The sequence below is a fragment of the Lissotriton vulgaris genome, chromosome 12, assembly GCF_964263255.1.
Source record: "Lissotriton vulgaris chromosome 12, aLisVul1.2, whole genome shotgun sequence".
In the NCBI taxonomy this organism is placed as follows: domain Eukaryota; kingdom Metazoa; phylum Chordata; class Amphibia; order Caudata; family Salamandridae; genus Lissotriton; species Lissotriton vulgaris.
In genome coordinates this window covers 164654225-164676050 of record NC_141700.1, presented here as the reverse complement: position 1 = coordinate 164676050, position 21826 = coordinate 164654225, and the positions used below count along the sequence as shown (strand labels likewise).

Below are 21826 nucleotides of genomic sequence, written 5' to 3'. Positions count from 1 at the left end.
ACACTGCAAGTTCACGGCACATGGAATGGGAGGCTTTTAAGATGGTCATTAGAGGGGTAGCCATTAGCATAAGAGTGGGTGCCCGTCTCACGCTAGATAGAGAACTGCGGAAACTAGAAGGGCAATTAGGCAGACTTGAACAGGCAGCAACCTCGGATGCCACAAACGAGGCGGCCCTGCGAGAAGCTCATATCACGCATACAGAACTCCTAGAACAGCTACGGATTATTGACTATCGCACCTACACACAAAGACAACAGACTGAGGCAGATAGGGCGAGTGCCCTCCTGGCTAGTATTATAAGGGATGCACCATCCTCTACCCCCATCCAAGAGATTACCACATTAGAGGGAACCATAGTCAACACACAAATGGATAAAAACATGACCTTTAGGAGATATTATGAAACACTGTATGCACCACCTAGAGAGCTTAGGGAGGATGACTTTATAACCTTCCTCGATGGGCTAGAACTCCACCAGCTACTAGAAGCACATAAAAAGCTGGCAGAACCCCTTACAAAAGCTGACATTAAACTAGCAATTAAAGATCTACCAAGAAACAAAAACCCCGGGACTGGATGGGCTACCAGTAGAGTTTTACGAGATATTCTCAGCATTATTAGTTCCCAAACAAGAACGATTATACCAGGCAGCCCTGGACACAGGATACCTCCCCCCCACCACTACAAGGGTGGCGCTGGTTACATCTCTCCTGAAGCCCCGCAGGAACCCTTTGGACTTGTCAGAATACCGTCCCCTTTCATTATTGAATACAGACTATAACATTTGGAGCAAAATAGACTACTTCACCATTTACCGCAGTTGATACACATAGACCAATGCAGCTTTGTGCCAGGCCATAGTATCTCCCTCAACATCAGATGATTGCCTCAGGCACTAACCTCCACATCGGCGGTCAGCCTCGGAGCGGGCTGTATCTCTCTGAGGCAAGCATTTGACACACTGAACTGGAGTTAAATGCTACGAGCCCTTTCACAATTTGGGATACCACAAGAGTATGTGAGATGGGTTACCTTATTATGCACAGAACCCTCGGCACGCACCCGCACCGGAGCCCACAATTCACAGGCCTACCTGGCCGCCCGGGGCACACATCAGGGCTGCCCATTATCCCCCCTGTTGTTTGTATTAGCGCTCAAAATATAGCTATTAGGATACAGATGGTTGCAGCAGAAAGGGGTATTAAGATAGGAAACATCACCAATACCCTCTCCGCCCAAGCAATGACATTATTCTTTAACTTAACAACCTGCAAGGTGACCACGAACCCATCCCAACAGTGTTTCACCAATTCCAAGTTCTCTCAGGTCTATCCATCAATGACTCCAAGTCGTACACCTACTACTTCCATGATACAGCGCTGCTTGAACCAGTCCACTTTGGCCTCTGGGCATTCCCCGTTGCGCCCGTCACATTCAAATACCTTGCCATACAAATTTATAGGGATGTACGGGATCTGCTGAATGGTAATCTCGCCCGTGCCATTGCAACACTCAAAACCCAAACCACATTCTGGTCCTCCCTGCAGTTGTCCGTGGCGGGAAGAGTGGCTATCTCCAAAATGGTCATGCTCCTTAGACTGCTATATTATTTTACTAATTTACCAATAATGATTCCGGCACACACTTTTAAAACTTTAAATACACTTTTATTGGGATTTTATGGAGTAAGGGTCGCAGGAGAGTTGGGCTCTCAAAAATCCAGCTGAATACAACCGGGGGGCCTGGATGTCCCGGATTTCAAGGCATATTGTTATACGAGCCAACTCCAGTGGCTCTCCTACTGGATTGCAGGACACAATCTACAGAATATATGGATGACACAACGAACTTGAGAAAGGGGAGCACTCCATGCCCTGTCATTACCGAAAGGAAGACCCCTGACAGCGGCTCCTCCACTGTTAAAGGTGGCCTTCTCGTACTGGAAAAAAGCTCTCCAGTACACTAATGGTTTACTACCCTATCACCCTAATGTTGCATTGTTAAGAACCCCCACACCGTCCAGAATAGTCACCACTGGATGCATTTCCAAATTGTCACGTGAATACTGTTGGGATGCTATTTACCGACAACATGTTAATGGACCACGAGAATTTTGTTAGGGAACAAGGAGTCCGAATTCCCTATACATCCTACCCACTAGCATTAGCAGATATGTTAAAGGGACTTGGGCACCAGATGGTAAGAAGCCTCCAATGCATGACTTAGTACACACACTATACCTCATGGGCAATGGAGGGCATTTAACCAGGTAGCTGTACAGAGGTATCAGTTTCCATTCGGCAATTCCACTCCAAGCGCTCGGAGAAAAATGGAACTGGGATTTAGGCCAAGAAATAACAGATAAGGAATGGGAAGAAATGCTGGAACACCCCATTAAAGTATCCCGCAATCCCAAATTTAAAATTATCCAATATATGGTGTTACATAGGGCTTATTTGACTCTGCACCGATTAAGAAAGATGTTTCCGAAAATGGTGGACCAATGTCCCCGTGCCACATACAAAACGCTGATTTATTACACATGTTATGGGCATGGCCACGACTGGTTTCCTTCTGGGCAAGTGTGCTTAAAATACTACCTGGGGCTGCGCCTGTAGCAGGGGAGAGATAGACGAATAATGCATTTTAGGATTATGCAATAGATGCAAGAAGCAAGGGGTACAATACTGGTTCGGAAACCTGGCCTTGATCCTGGCAACACGGTCAATTGCGATGCGATGGAAATCTGCACTGCGCCCTGTGGCTCTAGCCTGGCATAGTGAAGTAGTCAGATGGGGCAGGGCTGAAAGTATGGAAATTAGGAGTGAGGAAAATAGAGGCCTACGAAAGAATCCAATTTCTTTGAAGTGGGATGCAATGTTGGAACTGTCAATTTCCGCTGAACCGTCGTTGCACTGTGACTCTGTAATTTAATTAGTCTTCCTATCAAACTCGTGAGCATAATTGGATAACAGACCCCTATTGAAACAAACAAAGCTGTGTTATGTACACTTAGAAACTTGGTACCTGAGACTATATGCCTGAGAAAGACTTATCTGCCAATTGATGGTCTATGTTAATAATGTAGTCGCGGCGGCATCCGCTGGCCAGACCAGGCTGCTGATCACAAGTCGGCTCAACGGTGAGAAAACCTGGGTCTTACTGTTTTCATCTGTGGCTCGCGACTGAAACGTGTTATTTATCACCACATATTCAGCTCTTTAGTCAATACACCTACACTAAACGGCTGCACACGGAGTACATTAAATGAAATCTTGCGTCATTTTTTCATTTTTATTTATTAACCAGATAAAGTATCGCCCACTTGATTTGTATGAAGTAGGGGTAGTTAGGTTTGTATCCCAGGAACTCTCCAATCTTCCGAGCGCCACAGAATAGAGAACGAGACAAAAAAAAAAACAAGTGAAAGTGCACCGCGCGTTGTAGTCACGGCGTGAGCGTGCACGTTGGCGTGACATGGAGCTCGTGACCGTGGTAGCGCTTGACTAGGTGCTGCGCGGCTGGTGCGGTGTAGGGAGGGGTCTGCCAAAGCGCTGAGTCAGAGAGCGTGGGCTAAGGACCGTGCATCAGAAGGGCACTTAGGTGAGAGCGTGGCCTGAAACGCCGGGGGGAGGGAAAGCGGCAGGGGCGTCTGGTGTGTGTGTGTGTGTGTGTGTCTCTGTTGGCGTGAAACACCGGAGGGAGGAGGGGAAAGCGGCAGGGGGCGTCTGGTGTGTGTGTGTCTCTCTCTGTTGTTGAGTGAGATAAGTACGGGTTCACTGGCTGGGGGCGGCTGGTGCGTGTGTGTTTCTTGCCGCATGCAGCTGCCTTGCCTAGACTGAAGGGGGGACAGGAGATGTGCAACGTGGTGAACGCGCGCGTCCCATTCCGATCGGCCTGCAGCCTGCGCGTGCCCATCTCCTGTCCCCCTTTAAGCCCTTGAAAGCATAGCCGACGACTATAGGTCTCGCTGCGACAGCGCTTCGCGCTGCATCGCAGGTGCAAAACCTAAGAAGTACCTGCTTGCCCGCTTATTCTGCAACATCTAATGTCTAATCCCTTGCCCATCTTGATTAATGTAGTGTAGGAGAGGTAAGACCTATGGAATATTCTGATTTGGATTAATCTGAGCCTTGACGACATGGCAGTCTCTTTTGGGAAAGCAAGGGCCTACAACCAATCTTTGTCCTCCAGTTCCCCATGATTCGTGTTCCTGGAGACGTAGGAGAGGGTCAGGGGAGTAACTGATTAGTTTTTGGTAGGTCAGGGAGATCACCCTACGGTCCATATGGTCGGTTAGGAATCTGTCTTCTAATGGGGATGCTTCTGGGCGGTCGCCGCCCTGTGGAACTGCTGCTAGTAGGGCATCTCGTATTCGCAGATATCTAAATGTTTCTGTGGCAGATAGGTTGTATTCCTGCTGCAGGCCTGGGAATGGGATGGCCTGTACCTTAGACCATAGGTCCCCCAACCCTAGAAATTCCTATGAGGTCCCATCTATCAAAGCCAGGACAGCTACGTAGCATACCTAGACTTTCTGCATCCCAGCTTGGTGTAGCTTGGGTCACTTTATTATTCCACCCCAGCCTCTTGTTTTTCCAGGGGCCAGAGTTTACCAGTGTGCTCAGCTGGGCCCCCTGGTCACAGGACATATCTGTCCATTCAATATGCGGGACCATCTTGTGGACGGTGCACAAACTGCTTGATAACCGCTAATTGGGCCGCCCAGTAATATATCTGGATGTTAGGCAATGCAATCCCGCTGTCAAACCACCCTCTTGTGAGCTTCAGTGTGGATATTCGCGTGGCTTTCCATCCCAAAGCAGAGTTCTGACCTCACTCTCTAAGGCCTGAAAGTAAGACCCCTGGACCAAGAATGGTGTATTTTGTAAGGTATAGAGAAATCGTGGAAACGCCATCATTTTGAATAAGGCCGTCAGTCCCAGCAAGGAGAACGGCAGCGATCTCCAATGCCGAACGTCCAAACGTTTCCTTGTAGTCGGGTCAGTTGGACTTGGAGGGTGTGGGTATAAAAAGAGACCTGGGTCTGTTTTGACAAATATCCCAAGATACTGAAAACCTTCTGTCACTACCGCCACCTAACACTCTGGTGGTAGGATCAGGGTCGGACCATGCAATATATATTTTGTGTGGATTTGGACCAATTTATTGTGTAGCTAGAGTATTTGCCAAAGTTAGTAAAAATATAAAAGATTCTGTTGATGGAGGAATGTGGTGCTGTGACATATAATAGCACGTTGTCTGCATAGAGGGATATCTTGCAATCCCAGACCTCTGTCCAACGAAGTCCCCATATCAACGGGTCTCCCCTTACCCAAGTCGCCAGCGGCTCAAGAATTAAAGCAACGATTAGTGGAGACAGGGACAACCCTGTATGGTTCCACGTCTAAGAGGGAATGGTCACAAATCTCACCCATTCATCACCACTTGCACCAAGGGCTCCGCGTAAAGCAGTCAAAGCCATGCCAAGAATTTTGGACCAAATCCCACTTGTTCCAAGACTGCAAAAAGGTAATGCATTTGACTGTGTTGAAGGCCATACAGACGTCGAGGGACAATATCACTGCGTCTTCGCGTATTGTATATACCCTACCAAGCACTCCGCGGAGTAGACACAGGTTGAGCGCCAAATTCCGCCCCAGCATAAAGCTGGACTGGTTCAGATGTACTAATTTGGAAAAGATTTGAATTAGCACCAGTAGTTTGGCCAGGACATTGGCCTCAGCGTTTGAGCAGTGAAAAGAGGAGGTAGGAGGTGCATTTCTAAGCCGGCTAGTCTTCCTTGTGAATCATTGCTTTTTTGATCCATTATTGAAGCCCTCTGGAGTCCAGGGTTCACCTCTACAATTAAGTGTGGTTTCACTTCACAGGCAAATACAACTTTAAAAGCCCACTCAGGCAGAAGCCTTGACCACAGCCATTTAGAGGTACCTTTGAAGGGTGCTGCTACAATCAAGAGTCTCCTGTCTCCAGTCTCAATTCTATAACTCGCCTTCCTATGTCACCCAATCAAAGGCCTCAAGTTTTTTAGGTAGCATCTCATCACAATGCCATCCTCTCTTCCATGGTAGATTATCTAATCTTATAACGGGGGGAGGTACTAATGTCACTGTGTTACCAATCTCTTTATTGTGAGTCAGGGATGCAGACTCGCTCTGTTAAGTTTGTGGCTTCCATGTCTACTGCAGTATGCCTGCCCTGCTTTTTTTTTTTAATTATTATTATTAATAACGCATCTTATAGAGCGCAAGGCTACCTCCAACTGAGGTGTCCCGGCGCTAACAGCAGAAGCAGCAGCATGACCACGTGAAATAGGTGGGCTTTAAGACAGGTCAAATAACCATGTTTTCAATGCTTTCCTAAACAAACTTTCAGACTTGCCCTACCGGAGGTGTTCTGGCATGGAGTTCCAGAGCAAGGCTGTTCTAACAGCAAAGGCCCATCCCCCAATCCTAGCTTTCCTGAAGCATGGAGTCACCCGAAGCTCCTGAAGATTAGATCGTAGGACCCTCATTTGATGGTATTTCCGAAGTTTTTGCTTAAGGTATTGTGGACCAGAGCCTCTGATTGCTCTGTATGCCACAGTCAGCGCCTTAAACTCAATTAGTCTTTTGACCGTCATCCAATGTAGGCTTCTGAGATGTGGTTTTATATGGTGGCGGAGTGGCATATTCCTAAGTAGTCTTGCTGGCGCGTTTTGTATAGTCTGCAATTTTCTAATTAAAAAGTCTGGCATGCCCAAGTACAAACTATTTGCATAGTCTAGCTGTGAAATGACTAATTTGTGGACCACTGACTTGCTGCATTCCATCGGCAGAAGATGTAGGAATTTTCTCAAGGCGTTTAACTTCCAGAAACATGTGGAGGAAACCTGGCTTATTTGAAATTCGCCAGTTAGGTCCGAGTCAAACCTAAACCCAAGATTCCTAGCCGATGTGACCAGGGAAGGTGGCGGATTTAGTTCTGAGGGCCACCAAAGGTCAGGCTTGGGAGGAGAGGTTTGATTAAAAAAGAGGACCTCTGTCTTATCTGCATTCAGCTTCATGCAGCTGTCAGTCATCCAAGCCGCCACTGTCAGCAAACACTTCTTAAAGTTTGTGAATGCCACCTCTGAGGGTTCCCTAAAAGAGAACACCAGCTGGGTGTCATCAGCATATGAGAGATTTCACCCCTAGTTGTTAAATGACTGGGGCTAGCGGAGCCAGATAGACATTAAAGAGAGTGGGGCTCAGCGCTGAGCCCTGCGGGACTCCACACACTAAGGGGCTGGAAGAGGACACATGTGGTCATAGAAACACTTTTTGGGATCGTCCTTCCAAAAAAGAATGGAACCAGCTCAAGTAAGACAGGGTAGCTTTGATGGCTGCATAGTCCCATGTGGAGTGCTCTTTATTTCTCCTGCCTTCAAAGCTGATGCCATCACAAATAGTATTGCAGTGTCAAAAGAGCACCCAATTTCTACAACATGTTACCAATAGATTATCACTGTTCCACAGTATTCCAATGGGTTTTCCAATGTAAAATGTGTGTAAATGTGAAAAACAGACATTTATATTGGAAAACATTTCCAATTTTGCCTGCCCTAGAAACCAAATTGCTCCAAAATTTTGGAACTTTCTCTTTCATGTGGGTGATTTATTTGTGTTGTTTTTCCCTCCACCCACCCACCCAAAAAATTGGTAAATAGCCTCTGTAAACATTTATTACTGGTTTCATTTGGATGTTCGAAGTCGGTGGGTAGTCTGGAGAAGTTTGAATGTGATAGGATTAAAAGAAAAGGTAGGCTTGTGTGTCAAAGGGAATAGGTTTTTACATTTCATTATCCCAGTAATATATGCAGCACTATTCTTGAGCCCTAGGGAACTCAAATGCTATTAGACAATCTAATAAAAAAGTGTTATCCTTTTGTCTGTGGAACCTCCAAGAATGGCATACTACTGAGCAGCTCAGTGAACTGCAAAGTGCCTCCTTTTTAAGCATTCACAAGTAGCAACCGCTAACCATCAAGGACTACTTTTGAAAGGGATATAGATTTAGCAAGCCTGATACAATCTGAACAGAAGATGCAGGATTTTTCCCCACATACAACAAGAAACAGTGTTAAGAAATTTGGCGCATCAGTAGCTGAATTTATAGACCTAGGCAACCACTTGGAGGCCTTAGAAGATCGAGAGTCAACCGGATGGAGCCCTTTCTGAATTCTGTTTAACCCAGTCATTTTTGCATGAGGTTTTCAATGTTTTCTTTCTTCTTACTGACCTGAGGAAGACCCTGATAGAGGTTTTAATTCAGCACAATTGCTTAAGGGTCGAAATGTCGATGATCATCATTACCATACTCGTACTACAAGTCTGATTGGGACATTAAAAATCGGATAGTTGTAGCGTCACTACTTAAACGAAGATGCGCATTGTGCACCCAGGCTTTATCTACTATGATTGATAAATGCATTTTGTTATTGGTACTCTAACTCTGATTTTTATTTGTTAGGGGCATTGTGCCAACCATCATCTTACACAGAGCACCTGCTCTATAAATATTGCCTATATAGTAGCTAGTGGCCATAACTGTAATAAGACAATATATATTCGATCTATAGAGACTTTTGAATTCATTCATTCAAACTTGGCAATGTAACTGGATTACGCATGGGAGGACAAGGATTTAGCACCCATATGAATTTCAAGATGGTATATTTATCCTTTGTGGCAGCTGAGACACACGATTTCCACTTGAAGTCACAGATGAGGTGATATTCTGGCTTAATATACCAGTGTCAGTGGATGTCCGGTAAACTGGCCACTCAGAAGTTGTGCAGCACTTGGAATTTTTTTTGGGGGGGGTGCCCAATCTACATCAAGTGCATCTTCTTTCTGGTACAGATCAGACTATGGTAAACATAGTGATCAACCACCCTGGTTCCATGATGATGGCAGTACCTCAATTAATCAATGCCTGCTGCTGAGCAGCCAGTATTTCCACCAGAGCTTGACCTCTGTGTAGAGAAAGGATAAAATGGGCATTCCTTTTGTCAGCCAAAAACAGTGCTCAAGCCCTTGGTTGCAATCTTTGTGAAGGAGTACCTTCACTCAGGCACAGGCTCACTTTCATGGGCTGGTTTGATCCAATAAGGTAAACTCAGATAAATATTCCTGCTTTACTGAACGTTTTGGGGATTGAAATCAGACACATAACAATCTAGCTACAATGGACTGCATAGATGGTGATGAGGAAGAGGAAGGAGCAATGCTGTAGGAGGATGATGAACATACCGGGTGAGAGCTATCTGGAAGGATTACGGCCAACACACTCCTGCAACTTACAAAAGTAACCATCCTTTTGCTCATATTGAGAATCCAGCCTCTGGTACCTCAAGCCATGAGTACAGAACCTTACACAAAGACTCACATACATTTCACATTCAGTTGAAATGATAGGTAGCCTGTGATGACAGACTACGCATATTTATGGTTCAATCATTGTTTTTAAACTTTTTTCAACATAGGAAACACAAATGACTTATCATAGTTGCTTATTTGTTCCTGTCCAACCACAACCCACCTCCTCGAATCACCACTCCTCTCTTTAACTATACAGATTTAGCAAGGAGGGCCAGTAAGCAGCCTCCCCCAACTTGGGTGCGGGTAAAATGGTACAGCTAGTTGCCACCAATCATTAGCTTTGTTGCACCCAGGACATGGAAGGAGTAGCCACCTTGGTAAAAAGTAGTTCACTTTAAATGAACCGATCTCTGCAGGAGTTTCAAATTCATACTGAGCACCTGCTGGTAGGCTTGTGACATCTCTTTCCAACCCATGTAAATATAAAGGGTTGATGACAAATGATAAATAAGGAAAGAAACCCTGGACCAGTGCAGTATCATGAGATGGGAAAACAAAATCTAACCATCTCTGCCTCAAATGTTGCCGCTTCAACTTCTGTTATCCGATGAGGACAAAAAGCAACACTTTATCTCCATAATGAAAAATGAAAAGCAAATAGGAGACAAGGGGCCTTATTTGCAGTTTGGTGGAGCAGGACATATGCTAAAAAGTGGTGAAGCCATTGCCAGCTCTATTTAGATTGCAATTGACAGTAATGCATTTTTAATACGGCGGACAGGACATCTGCCAATATTTGGTGCAAATCGTGCATCTTTCCCACTCTAAATCTTGCCTTTCAAAACAGAAGCTAAAATGGGTGATCTGCAAAAAACAACAAACAGACATTCTAAACTGTTCTTACATCATGAGGGATGTGTGGGTTCCGCGGCAGACTCGGTTCGATGTAGCGTGGTGGCCTCTGAAGCGAAGGGCCATGAAACCAACCACTCACAGAGAGGCGGCACTTCTCTTTGGATAGGACTTCAGACACCTAGAATGAGGAAAATTTAAAAAAAGCACATTATACCATACAGTCAGCTGACAAACTAACCAGGGGGGTCACTCAAATAATTTCTCAATTAAGTAACAAGGCTGCACACCTTGCCAATGTGTCACGCAAGTATTGCTTCATGTAAAAATAAAAAGTATATATTTCTATGTATTCCTTTATTTCGGCAAATTTTGCCATAAAAGATATCATAAAATATACATACAGGTTAAAACACTTCAATTGATTGTATTTACAGTCCGACATTTAGGAGCAAGGAAGTGAGATGGCAGTGTCCTGTCAGCAACACAGTATAAATATTAGACAGTTTATAAATGTAAGAATCTCTCACAACTAACATATTCGAGTAAAAAATCCCTACAGGTGATAATAAAGCAAATGATTTTTCATTCAGATTGTATTAGAATGCTTCGCTTGCGCCACATGGCTTCTAAAAATTTGGCAACAGCAAAGACAGTCACACTTGCTAAATCGGTTTTAAAAATTCTGTACGCCTGCATACAATTTTTAAAACCCAGATTTTTACAGTGTGGAACAATCCAGTGACTTCTAGATTTGGAGTAGGCTGGACAGAAAAACAGTATGTGCAAATCATTTTCCACTGCACTTTCCCAGCCAGGGTAATTTTTCAGATTAGGAGAACTCCATTTACTTGTAAAACTCCTAGTTGGAAGTGCACTGCAAAAACAGTTTCCTGGTAGCACTGGGATACAAGTCATCTAAAACGCGCTCAAATTGATAGACATCCTTGATCCTTAAGAATAATTCTGTTAAAGTTCCGATCTGCGCATTCTGTATAGAAACCATAAATTTATATTCATGATACAGTTTTTCTAGATTCTTACGTGTAACCCTAGAGCAGGCATGCTCCCGGTCGGACCATAGTGAATGGAGCCCCAGTTTCCCAAGTTCACTTCTTACATAAGTGAGCCACGGCATTTTCCCCGTATTTTGAAGGGTTAGGGTTTCCCGTAGCTCCATCCGGTAATTGCGAAGCTCTGGAATTGTCCAGAGCCTCTTCCAGTAAGCTAGAGGTTTAAAACCCAAATCCTCATCAAGCGGTCTGAGAGACTAAGGCATTCAAATAATAAGGACATCCTAAATAAAACTGCTACAACTCAGGAATTAAAATGCTGTTAGGTCAGTAAATACATCAACGTACACACAGTCACATATTACATCAGCAGTTTAACAAAAGGACTAGTTAATGGTCCCCTAATCGAAACCTAACAGGAACCCAAATGGGACAATGCACCCATCCTCAAAATGTGACGGTGTTAATGAGCAGCCCAATGAGGCAATGACAAACCAAGATAAACGTAAAAGCCAATGGCTGTAGGGGGGCAGACAAAAAGCCCATTCTCTGTGTACTTCTTATAAATAAATGATTACATGAGGTATTTAACAACTAAGCGGTCCGTATCCAGACTGAAAAATTGTACCAAAATAGGTACATTTTGCTTACCAGTTTCTTTAATTAATGTTGTTCTATTAAAAAGGATGATAACAAAATGGCATGTTTAGATAACATATTAAGATATATTTTCTGAACAAGGGGTTCATTCCCCTTCCCATGCAATTCCAGGTGGTAAACGCACACTAGGTAAATATATATACCTCGGGTTAAGCATTTACTGAGTGTGCAAGTACACCATAATGCCAAGTTTCGGAATTCAGAATGGGGAAAACACTATGATGTTAAGTGTTTTTCTCTGTTCGAAGCTGTGCAACCTCTGAAAGTGCAGGGTTTGCCCACACAAATTGCACTACATTTTATATGCTGCAACGTGTACAGGCAAACGTCTCCTGTGTTAGTGCTATAGCCCGATTCAGGCACAATGTGGGGTTTGTGCTGCAATGGGATTTGCTCATGAAGGGGAATGACCGACAAAGTGTTCAAAAGGCAAGGAGGATGCAACTTTTGACTACAGTAGTTTTCAAATAATTAATTTTGCAGATTATCAAACAATAATAGGTTGAATATGGAGACCATGGCAGAAAAGGCAGGTAGAGAAGCGTAGTGATAAAAAAAAATCAATTTCTCTAGCTGGAAAGCCTAATCATAAAATATGTACCGCCTAAACTTAGCAGTGGTGGGGAGAGATAGAGATGTACTTAATGTGTGTAAGTATGAGGTATTTATACAGCGCAAACCTAGCGGAAGGTCAGTGGAGATTTGTACAGAGTCAAAGACACTGTCAACGTGTTAGTGGAGGAGCATCTGGTTTTCTAAAGAGGGCCGTTACTGCTTTGTGATGTTATGTTCTTTAAAGAGGTAAGTCTTCAGCTCTTTCTTAATTGGAGAAGGGTTTGGACAGTAAAGAAGGGTTTGGACAGTACCCTGATGGATATTGCGTGTTGTTCCAGATCCTGGGTGAATAAATGGGAGAAAGCCTTTTCATTGCTTTTACTTTTTTACACGTCTTGGTCACCAGAGATGGTGAGCTTGTCAGGGAAGTATTCCGAGGTGTCAGTTATTATGGTGGCTTTGTAGGTAATAAAGCTGTTTTGAACATAGTGCATGCAGGCGGGGTAGCCAGTGAAGTTTCATTAGGATCAGGGTGGTGATGTGTTCATATTTCTGTAGATCCTTCATAGGGTGTGCTATGACATGTTAGAAGCCCTTAAGGGAGCCACTGTGGAGTCTGGGAGGCAATGGAGCAGAGTAATTAAACCACCAAGGTGCAAGAGTACTATGGCTTAGACACAAGTGTTCATGTTGCTTTCTGGGACAAATAGTTTCTCTTTCTTTAGAAGAGATGATAGCACACTATCTTGGTTTCTGGGCAATGTGCTCATTGTGGGTAAGATTGGTGTCCAAGATTAATCCAAGTGACCCGACATTAGTTGAAAGTGAAGTTTGAATCTGTCCAGGTTCATGTAGTTGATTCAGATTTGAAACAGTTATTGATTTGTTCTTGACACAACAGGGATTATGGCTTGAATGGGTTGTGCTTCAAGTAGGTACTGGACATCCAGGACTGAATGAGGTGTAAGTCGTTTTTGACGCTTTGGATGTCTGAAGAAGAGGAGATTTTCAAAAAAGGTTGTGTCATCTGCATATTGGCGAATCTGTATGCTATTTTCAGTGAGTCCCAAGGGGCTCCATGAACAAGTTGAAGATGGCAGGGGAAAAAATGGAATCCTGAGGAACTATGCAGGTGATCAGAATCTTATCGGACCCCGCAGTTCAAAATGGTACTAATTGGATTGGTACAAGGAGAACCAGTGAAGGATATATCCAATGAATCCTATTCAGGATTTTAGGGTGTGGATGGGTGGTCGGTGGAGAAGGGTGGTCGACTGATGAATGCAGCTAAGGGGTACAGTAATATTAGAAGGAAGGGGTTGTATTTATCTGCGGCCAGGGAGGCATTGTCTATCATTTTTTAATAGCGGACTCCATGCTACAGTGTAATCGGACACAGAATTGACAGTAATGCAGAAAAAAGTACTTTAGCGTGTAGAGTGAGTTTCTTCAGGAGTGGGTTGACCTAGCCTGCCCTGGTTCAGGAAATATTTCTTATTTCTCTTAGTCAAATTGCAAGCCTTCTTTTTCACAGATTAGTTAAATAGGAGGTTTGGGGATGAACGAGTATTGGAGCAATTGATTACTGAATACAACTGATTGTCAGAACATAAAGAAAGGGGAGGCCTTCCAGATGTAATAAGCCTAAGTATTGGGCTATGCTTAAAGTCTTAGATTTGAATTTCTAGTCAAATACTAATTTTGTTAATCTGAAAAGTCTGACTAGCAACATGGTGGAGTTTACTGACCTTAAACTTGTAATATAAAAGCAATGTTTAGCAAGCACAGCCTTCTAGAGGAAAAGGCGTAAACTAATTTACTCTGCATAACACGTGGTACTGAAGTTCCCTTGTTCACAACAAGTCAAAAGTAAAAAAATTGTTTACAACAATCCAAGGTCAAAAGGACGCACACAAGCTCCAGTTAAGATGACATATTGGCCCATAGCATGACATCTGTACATACCCCTATGATTCTCACCCCTAGTGCAGCTGGTCATACCTGATGATATGAAACTGGAGAAACTTCAAAGAACGCGAACAGGTTTGTGACTGGAGTCAATGACTTCTCAATCTTCACAGGCTGGAAATTTTCTAAACAAAAACAACAGAATGTGTGGACATGATAACAATGTGAAAGGCCCTGCAACAGGAACATGCATTTACGCTGGAGCTATTCTTCCCTATAACAGTACAGCGTAACCAGCATTACCATAAGGATCCATTCAAAATATGTTCAGTTAAAAGACTATGATCCAAATGGTAAACAGGATAACTCTACTGTGCTTTGCAACAGACAACCCATGGTGTTAGAGTATCGTAGATTCAATAAAAAGAATTGTTCATCAGTATGGTTACTGTATGCGAGTATGTAGGATCAAAACGATCTGGTATTGGTGGATAACCACTCAAAGCTCTCTGGCAACCACAGGTTAATGGGTAGCAATGCTAGCAATATGTGCCTGGCCATTAGATACTGCAAATAAGTGAAGGGTGTTCTGTGGATGAGGTCCCCTTGTAGGCAGAAAGGAACCGGCCAGTCTTCACACTAAGGCTGTAGGTTGCCTTTTGAGTCCAAAATGTGCCGTTAAAGAATTCTAAATTGTCCAACCAGGGACCTGCAAAGATATTCTGCAAATTAATTTGTATTTGTCTGGACCACCAATGAGTGATGTCTAGGTGACTGAACTCTGGCAGAGTGACTGATTGCGGGTCCGCGATATATAGTTAGTGCAACTAACTATATATGGAATTTCAATGGTTTTATGCGAGTAAAATAAGGTTTTGAAAAGGCTAATCCCTAACTATATATGGTCTATAACCAATGGATTTTTCATTGAATTTTCAAGGTTTTGTAAATGCAAATTCCTAACTATATATGGACTATAAACTATGGTTTTTTCTGTGAATTTCAATGGTTTTTTAATAGCAAATATCAAAAGCTGTCAAATGTCAAGTACGTGATAGGTAAAAACGTTTTCGTGTTTATGCACGCTGATGTGCTTTGAACGCTGCCCCCCCCCTCCCCTCTTTACTCTTAGTAGTACTCTCTCTTAGCAGATAGTGAAGGGTAGTTAACGCAGACCTTTAACCCCGTTGTAATCCATCGTGCCTGCTTGTCTCTCCATTTGATTGATTGTTATCCAAGCATTTACTGTTTTAGAATTGGTTCTCTTTGGTTCATTCTCTATTTACAAACAAGCACAAAGTCGCAATACTCTGTTTAGTCTTTGCAGATACTGAAAAATCGTGTAAAAAAATAAAAGTAATCGAGCAAAATCAGTAGGCCACTAATTGGATCTCTTTTTGACGTCGCTAAAATAGAAACATTAGGAACAACCCTTCATGAGAAATACGAAAATAGTGAGATGAATTGAGCTCCACACCATGAGGGCTGCAAGACAGCTCGGCTCCGTCACCCACCCCGCCCAAAATAACGACAAACCCTATGCAAATATTAAAAATATATACAACACACCAGCAAAGTAACAGGGAAAAACATTTTATTAAATAACTATTTACATAACTATTTTATACTTTTTGTTGCCCGATCCGGCTAGCTCAATCGATCGAGCATGAAACTCATGCACTCTGATAGCAAGCGTTGCTGCTGATGCTATGCAGACCAAAACTGGTTTTCAGTTTGTACATTTTTCTAGATTTTTCCATCCGAGGTTGGTTGAGTTTGTAGAACGATGGCTTCAGATTTTCCACATACGGTGTGGTGGCGCGGACTGGGAGGGGGCGCTTCGCTCCTGCCCCCTCCCCAAGTAAGATTTTCATACGTGAAAGTACGTTAATGGTTTTGGTCCCCGAGTTGCTTCGATGTCACTGCCATTCTCAAATGGCATAAGTTCTGGATGTTGGGTGCCATAGTTCAGAGTTCTGAGCAGCGCTTGTAACACTGTCTGAAGCTGATTTCCACCTACTGCAGCTTCACTATTCTCAAAGTAAGTGAGGGTCGTTTGTGGACCTGACTGCATTTGAAAACAATGTGATATAGTACCTCCCTAAACCGCTTGACGGAGGCCCCCGAGGGGCGGTGTGATGGCACGGACTCGGAGAAGACGCTTGGCTCCGACCCCCTCCCCAAGTCTTATAGCACTGGTGTAGCCTGAGATCGCCCCCGACATAGGCGGCCGGCTCCCGGGGTCCCGCGGAACTTTTTGCCTTTTGATGACTCTTCTATTCTGGACCTTGTCCCACAATCCGTTTGATCTGAAGACACGCTGTAGTGGGGCGCCCCTTTACCGTTTTAGTTGCCATTCCGCCCGCTTTTGCTACACTGTGCCTCTTCCGCCATTCAGCTGTTTACCGCCCGCTCTTGCGACTACAGCGTCTCGCTCACCATGTAGTTGAGTTGCTCCCGCTCATGCGATGCAACGATAAGCGGCTGCCACAGGACTCTCAAAATGGCGGCCGGCTCTTCAGATTTGGGCGTGGTCTACTAAAATGGCCCTGGGACACCTTGGAACTCGGACGCTTCCCTGATAGGGCTTGGGTCCCATTCTCGAAAGCGTCCCCTCAGCCGTGAAGATTCTACAAAAGTCTTGGGGGCCCCCGACTCCCGCAGGCTTCTGGTGGGGAGCGGCTGCCATGTTTGCTCGTGGAATGGCCACGACGGAGCTACGAGATGGTGGTGCTCTCATGCTGACGCCAGCTTTAGTCTGAAACATCCAGAAACACTGTAGACTACCAATTCGATCAGTTCCGGTAGCGCCCCAACATGACCCGGTAGAAAAGAACTTGCCCTCCCCTCTTTGACTGATGGTTCTTGTTGCCTGTCCCCTCTGTTGTCATTTAACAGAACTTTTTGGACTGCTGAAAGGGGTTGTGTTCCGAACGCTGGTTGGTGGAGACATTTTGACTATATTCTTGACCTACGTTGTCGCGTAATGCGTTATATGACACGCCGCGTTAGCGCACCCGGAAGTGATCCGGGGCGCGGCGCGCAGCGCGTAACGTAAGCATAACAGGTCATGTGACTTGTTAATAAAACTTTTCATTGGTTCATTTTACTTTTGTTATTTTAATGATGAAAAGCTTGGTCATATGACCTAAAAATTACGCTTTTTATTGGTTTCGAACATTATTTTTTTTTAAACATATATGTTGTAATGTTCCAGGCTAATGTACTTTCCCGGAAAATTTACAACTGTCCTGCAAGTAAAATATATTCCTTTTTCGAGAAAAAGGGCGTTTCTTCGTCCCATGACGGGGCCGTTGAGTAAAAGAGGCTCGGCCTGCTGTCTTACTCGCCGATACGCCTGATTATCAGATTCTTATTGATCACTTTATGTTGCAGGAGTGGAAAACACAACTGCCCTTGACAATTTATATTTACTGCGTTCCTACGTATTATACCTTTTATCCGTCATGTAATTGGACTGCTTTATTTCACTTGCCTTTTACTGATTCGAAAACAGTGACTAAAAGTAAAAACTTTACCAATGTAAATACTACTACCATGTTTTGTTTTAAAAACCTTTATTGTGAAAATGTCAGTATACAAATACGGGCCTATAACCACGTGGGCCGGCCACGGAGCAAACTGGAAACGTATATGATGAGGAGACATTTACACTGTAGAGGAACGTAACGAGCGGGCCATTAGGTTGCAAGAACTAAGGTGTCTAACAGTTGCGGAATCGGTGGACGTACATTTTGTAATTAAAATACGACAAAGCCACTTACAAAAAAATCATCTAGATATACATTTGCGGGCAAGTACCATGGGTGACGTTAATTCGAACTTTCAATAGTACAGTAATCAATAACACATCAGAACTTAATATCAATAGGGATGTCGAAATATTCAATCAATTCTCGTCCCCGCCCGCCATGACCATCAACACTACATTCATATCTCGTGATATCAAGGTTGGTCAACCAGTACACAACAAGGAGTTACGAGTCCCATTTATACCGGCGCCATTTTGGCCGAGGCCGGGCAGGTCCAAGATATAGTCAAAATGTCTCCACCAACCATCGGCCAGACCAGAACCCCTTTCGGCCCTTTATGCTACAAGATGGTGTCTTCCATTTAGAAAATATTGTTGGCAGCATTTTGAAAGGAAAGATAAACAGCCGTTCTCCTAGTGAGTCTCACATTGTTACATTTAGGAAGAATGTTGAAGAGTAGTATGTTGAAAATCTGAAGCCATTGTTCTACAAACTCTCAACCAGCCTTGGATGGAAAAAAAAATCCTGAAGAATGTACAAACTGAAAACCAATTTTTGTCTGTATAGCATCAACAGCAACGCTTGAGTCAGCTTTGTGTGAAGCCGCCATTTTGATTCAATCAATAGCGTCCCCCTGCACACATTCAGGGACCTGGTCGTGTCCTCAGGGCAAACGGATTGTGGGACAAGATGCAGAATGGAAAAGGGAAAAAGTTCCGCCGGACCCCGGGAGCCGGCCGCCTATGTCATGGGCGATCTTTGGCCACACCAGGACAATAGTGAAGCTGCAGCAGGTGCAAATAAGCTTCAGACAGTGTTACAAACACTGCTCAGAACTCTCAACGATGGCACTCAACATCCAGGACTTGCCATCCGGATCTTGGCGCCTTGTGCTGGTTCCGACCTATTCACACATCGGTCCACTACTGACATCACCTCATAAGCCAACGGGGCACCCCACACCGACTTTCGGCGCAGCATTGTAGGATGGCCACACCAGTGCGGCAACTTGCTGGACACAACCTCGGTGCCATCCGGATCTCGGCGCGTTCGAGTCACTGTACCGCAAGAGTGACCGGAACTCAGCTGGACACGCCGTCTTTCGGCGCAGCATTGTAGGATGGCCACACCAGTGCGGCAATTTGCTGGACACCACCTCGGGCAATAGTGAAGCTGCAGCAGGTGCAAATAAGCTTCAGATAGTCTTACAAGCACTGCTCAGAACTCTCAACTATGGCACTCAACATCCAGGACTTGCCATCCGGATCTTGGCGCCTTGTGCTGGTTCCGACCTATTCACACATCGGTCCACTACTGACATCACCTCATAAGCCAACGGGGCACCCCACGCCGACTTTCGGCGCAGCATTGTAGGATGGCCACACCAGTGCGGCAATTTGCTGGACACCACCTCGGTGCCATCCGGATCTCGGCGCGCTGTGATGCCTTCGGCCTACTGTAGCCGCAAGTGCGGACGCAACTCAGTTGGACGGCGAGTGAAAAGATAAGGGGCGCCGCACTGCAGCCGAGGAGCCTCCATCTTGGGGGAGACGCACAGCCCCCACTGACTGACGCGACCTCACAGGCCAACGGGGCGCCCCACGCCGACTTTCGGCGCAGCATTGTAGGATAGCCACACCAGTGCAGCAACTTGCTGGACACCAACACGGTGCCATCCGGATCTCGGCGCGTTGTGCTGCCTTCGGCCTATTCGCACATCGGTCCACTACTGACGCCGCCTCACGTGCCAACGGATTTTCTACGCTTTTTGTAGCCCTATGCCGCATAACAGGTCATGTGACTTGTTTATAAAACTTTTCATTGGTTCATTTTACTTTTGGTTTCCTAAAGATGGAAGGCTTGGTCATATGACCTAAAAATAACACTTTTCATTGGTTTAGAACATTTTTTTTTCCCAAACGATGAAAGCCCCACCTTGTTTCTGGATGTTTCAGACTGAAGCTGGCGTCAGCATGAGAGCACCACCATCTCGTGGCTCCGTCGTGGTCATTCCGCGAGCAATCATGGCAGCCGCTCCCAACCGGAAGCCTGCAGGAGTCGAGGGCCCCCAAGACTTTTGTAGAATCTTCACGGCTGAGGGGACGCTTTCGAGGATGGAGCCCAAGCCCTAGCAGGCAACCGTCCGAGTTCCAAGGTGTCCCAGGGCCATTTTAGTGGACCAGGCCAAATCCGAAGAGCCGTCCGCCATTTTAAGAATCCAATGGCAGCCGCCTATCGCTGCACCGCAAGAGTGGGCGCAACTCAACTACATGGTGAGCGAGACGCTGTAGCCGCAAGAGCGGGCGATAAACAGCTGAATGGAGGACGAGGCACAGTGTAGCAAAAGCGGGCGGAATGGCAACTGAAACGGTAAAGGGGCGCCCCAGTACAGCAGACGAGCCTCCACCTGGGGACGCCCGTTCACGCCGCCTCCCCCACGCCCCCCCCCCCGGGGCGCCCCACGCCGTTTTTCGGAGCAGCATTGTAGGATACCAAAACCAGTGCGGCAAGTTACTGGACATCACCTGGGTGCCATCCACATCTCAGCGCGTTCTGCTGCCTTGTGACTATTCGCACAACAGACCGCTACTGACGAGGCCTCCCCGCGCACCACCCGGGACGCCCCACGCCGTTTTTCGGAGCTGCATTGTAGGAAACCAAAAAACCAGTGCGGCACCCAGGTAACATCACCTGGGTGCCGTCCAGAACTCAGCACGTTGTGCTGCCTTGGGACTATTCGCACAAAAGACAGCTACTGACCATTGTTGCTTCTTTTTGACAAAAAATGTTTAAATGTATTTACAGTTTTTGTTGCGTTCGATATATTTATAAAGTTAATAAAGTTTTATAATCCTACTTTGTTGGAGTACTATATATTTTTAAAAAATCGGGTGAATGGGGCCTTGAATCGGGTTATTGTCATGTATGGGGTAGTGAATAGGGTGAAAGGGAGGTGTCGGGCGGGCACAGGGTGTGATTCTCAGGGAAGAGCAGCGCAGATGGGGGGAAGTTTATGGCCCATGCATGAGAGAGAGAGCGGGGGTGACCAGTGCGTGGGGGAGATGCTTGCGAGGGTGGGGAGCCGTGCTGAGGATCGGCGGCGTGCAGAGAGTGGGTCTGGTCAAGGCATCTAAAATGGCTGCCGTGCACGACAAAATTGTGGCATTGGAAAAAAGGCAAGATGGCGCAGACAATGTTTATCAATAAGGATTCATTTATAACAAAATATTTTATCGCAGTGACAAATTGCCGGTCAACACTTCCTGATTTCCATCGAATCGAACGTTAACAGACGTCACGCAGCAAAAAAAAAAAAACGCTCACGCACAGCCGCTGGAAGACATGTATCAACATATATGAGCCTCCTCAGCCACCCTCAGAAAACATAAGGGATCAGGATACGTCTCCCGCACCCCCTTATACCTAGTAATTTAATTAAAACGAAACACAAAATGGCGAATTCCCGTTTCGCTACCAGTTTGCGGCCCAGTTCGCGGCCTGAGAAGCACTTCTACCGTGAAAAATCAATTTTTTTTTATTTTCCCCACGGGACCCTTTAATAACCCCAACATCATTCCTAGGGGGTCAAGAGGGGTCTACCTTGCCTCCTTTCATTAAATTCCCCCTTCATTTTTCACCTCTTCTTCTCTCTCGATCCTACCGAGAGACAAGATGGCGGCCGCACAGCCGCTGGAAGAC

The 21826-nt window shown here is 45.2% G+C and overlaps 1 protein-coding gene across 1 annotated transcript in view; it reads right to left on the bottom strand.

Annotated features, from left to right (window-relative positions):
- OGFOD1 (2-oxoglutarate and iron dependent oxygenase domain containing 1) overlaps positions 1 to 21826 on the bottom strand; it is a 265521-nt gene that overhangs the window by 168935 nt on the left and 74760 nt on the right. Inside the window, exons 6-7 of the mRNA XM_086947692.1 lie at positions 14448 to 14539; positions 10271 to 10399 (exon numbers count right to left, since the gene is read on the bottom strand). Coding sequence (XP_086803818.1) covers positions 10271 to 10399; positions 14448 to 14539 — 221 coding nt within the window. The remainder of the gene's footprint in view (positions 1 to 10270; positions 10400 to 14447; positions 14540 to 21826) is intronic.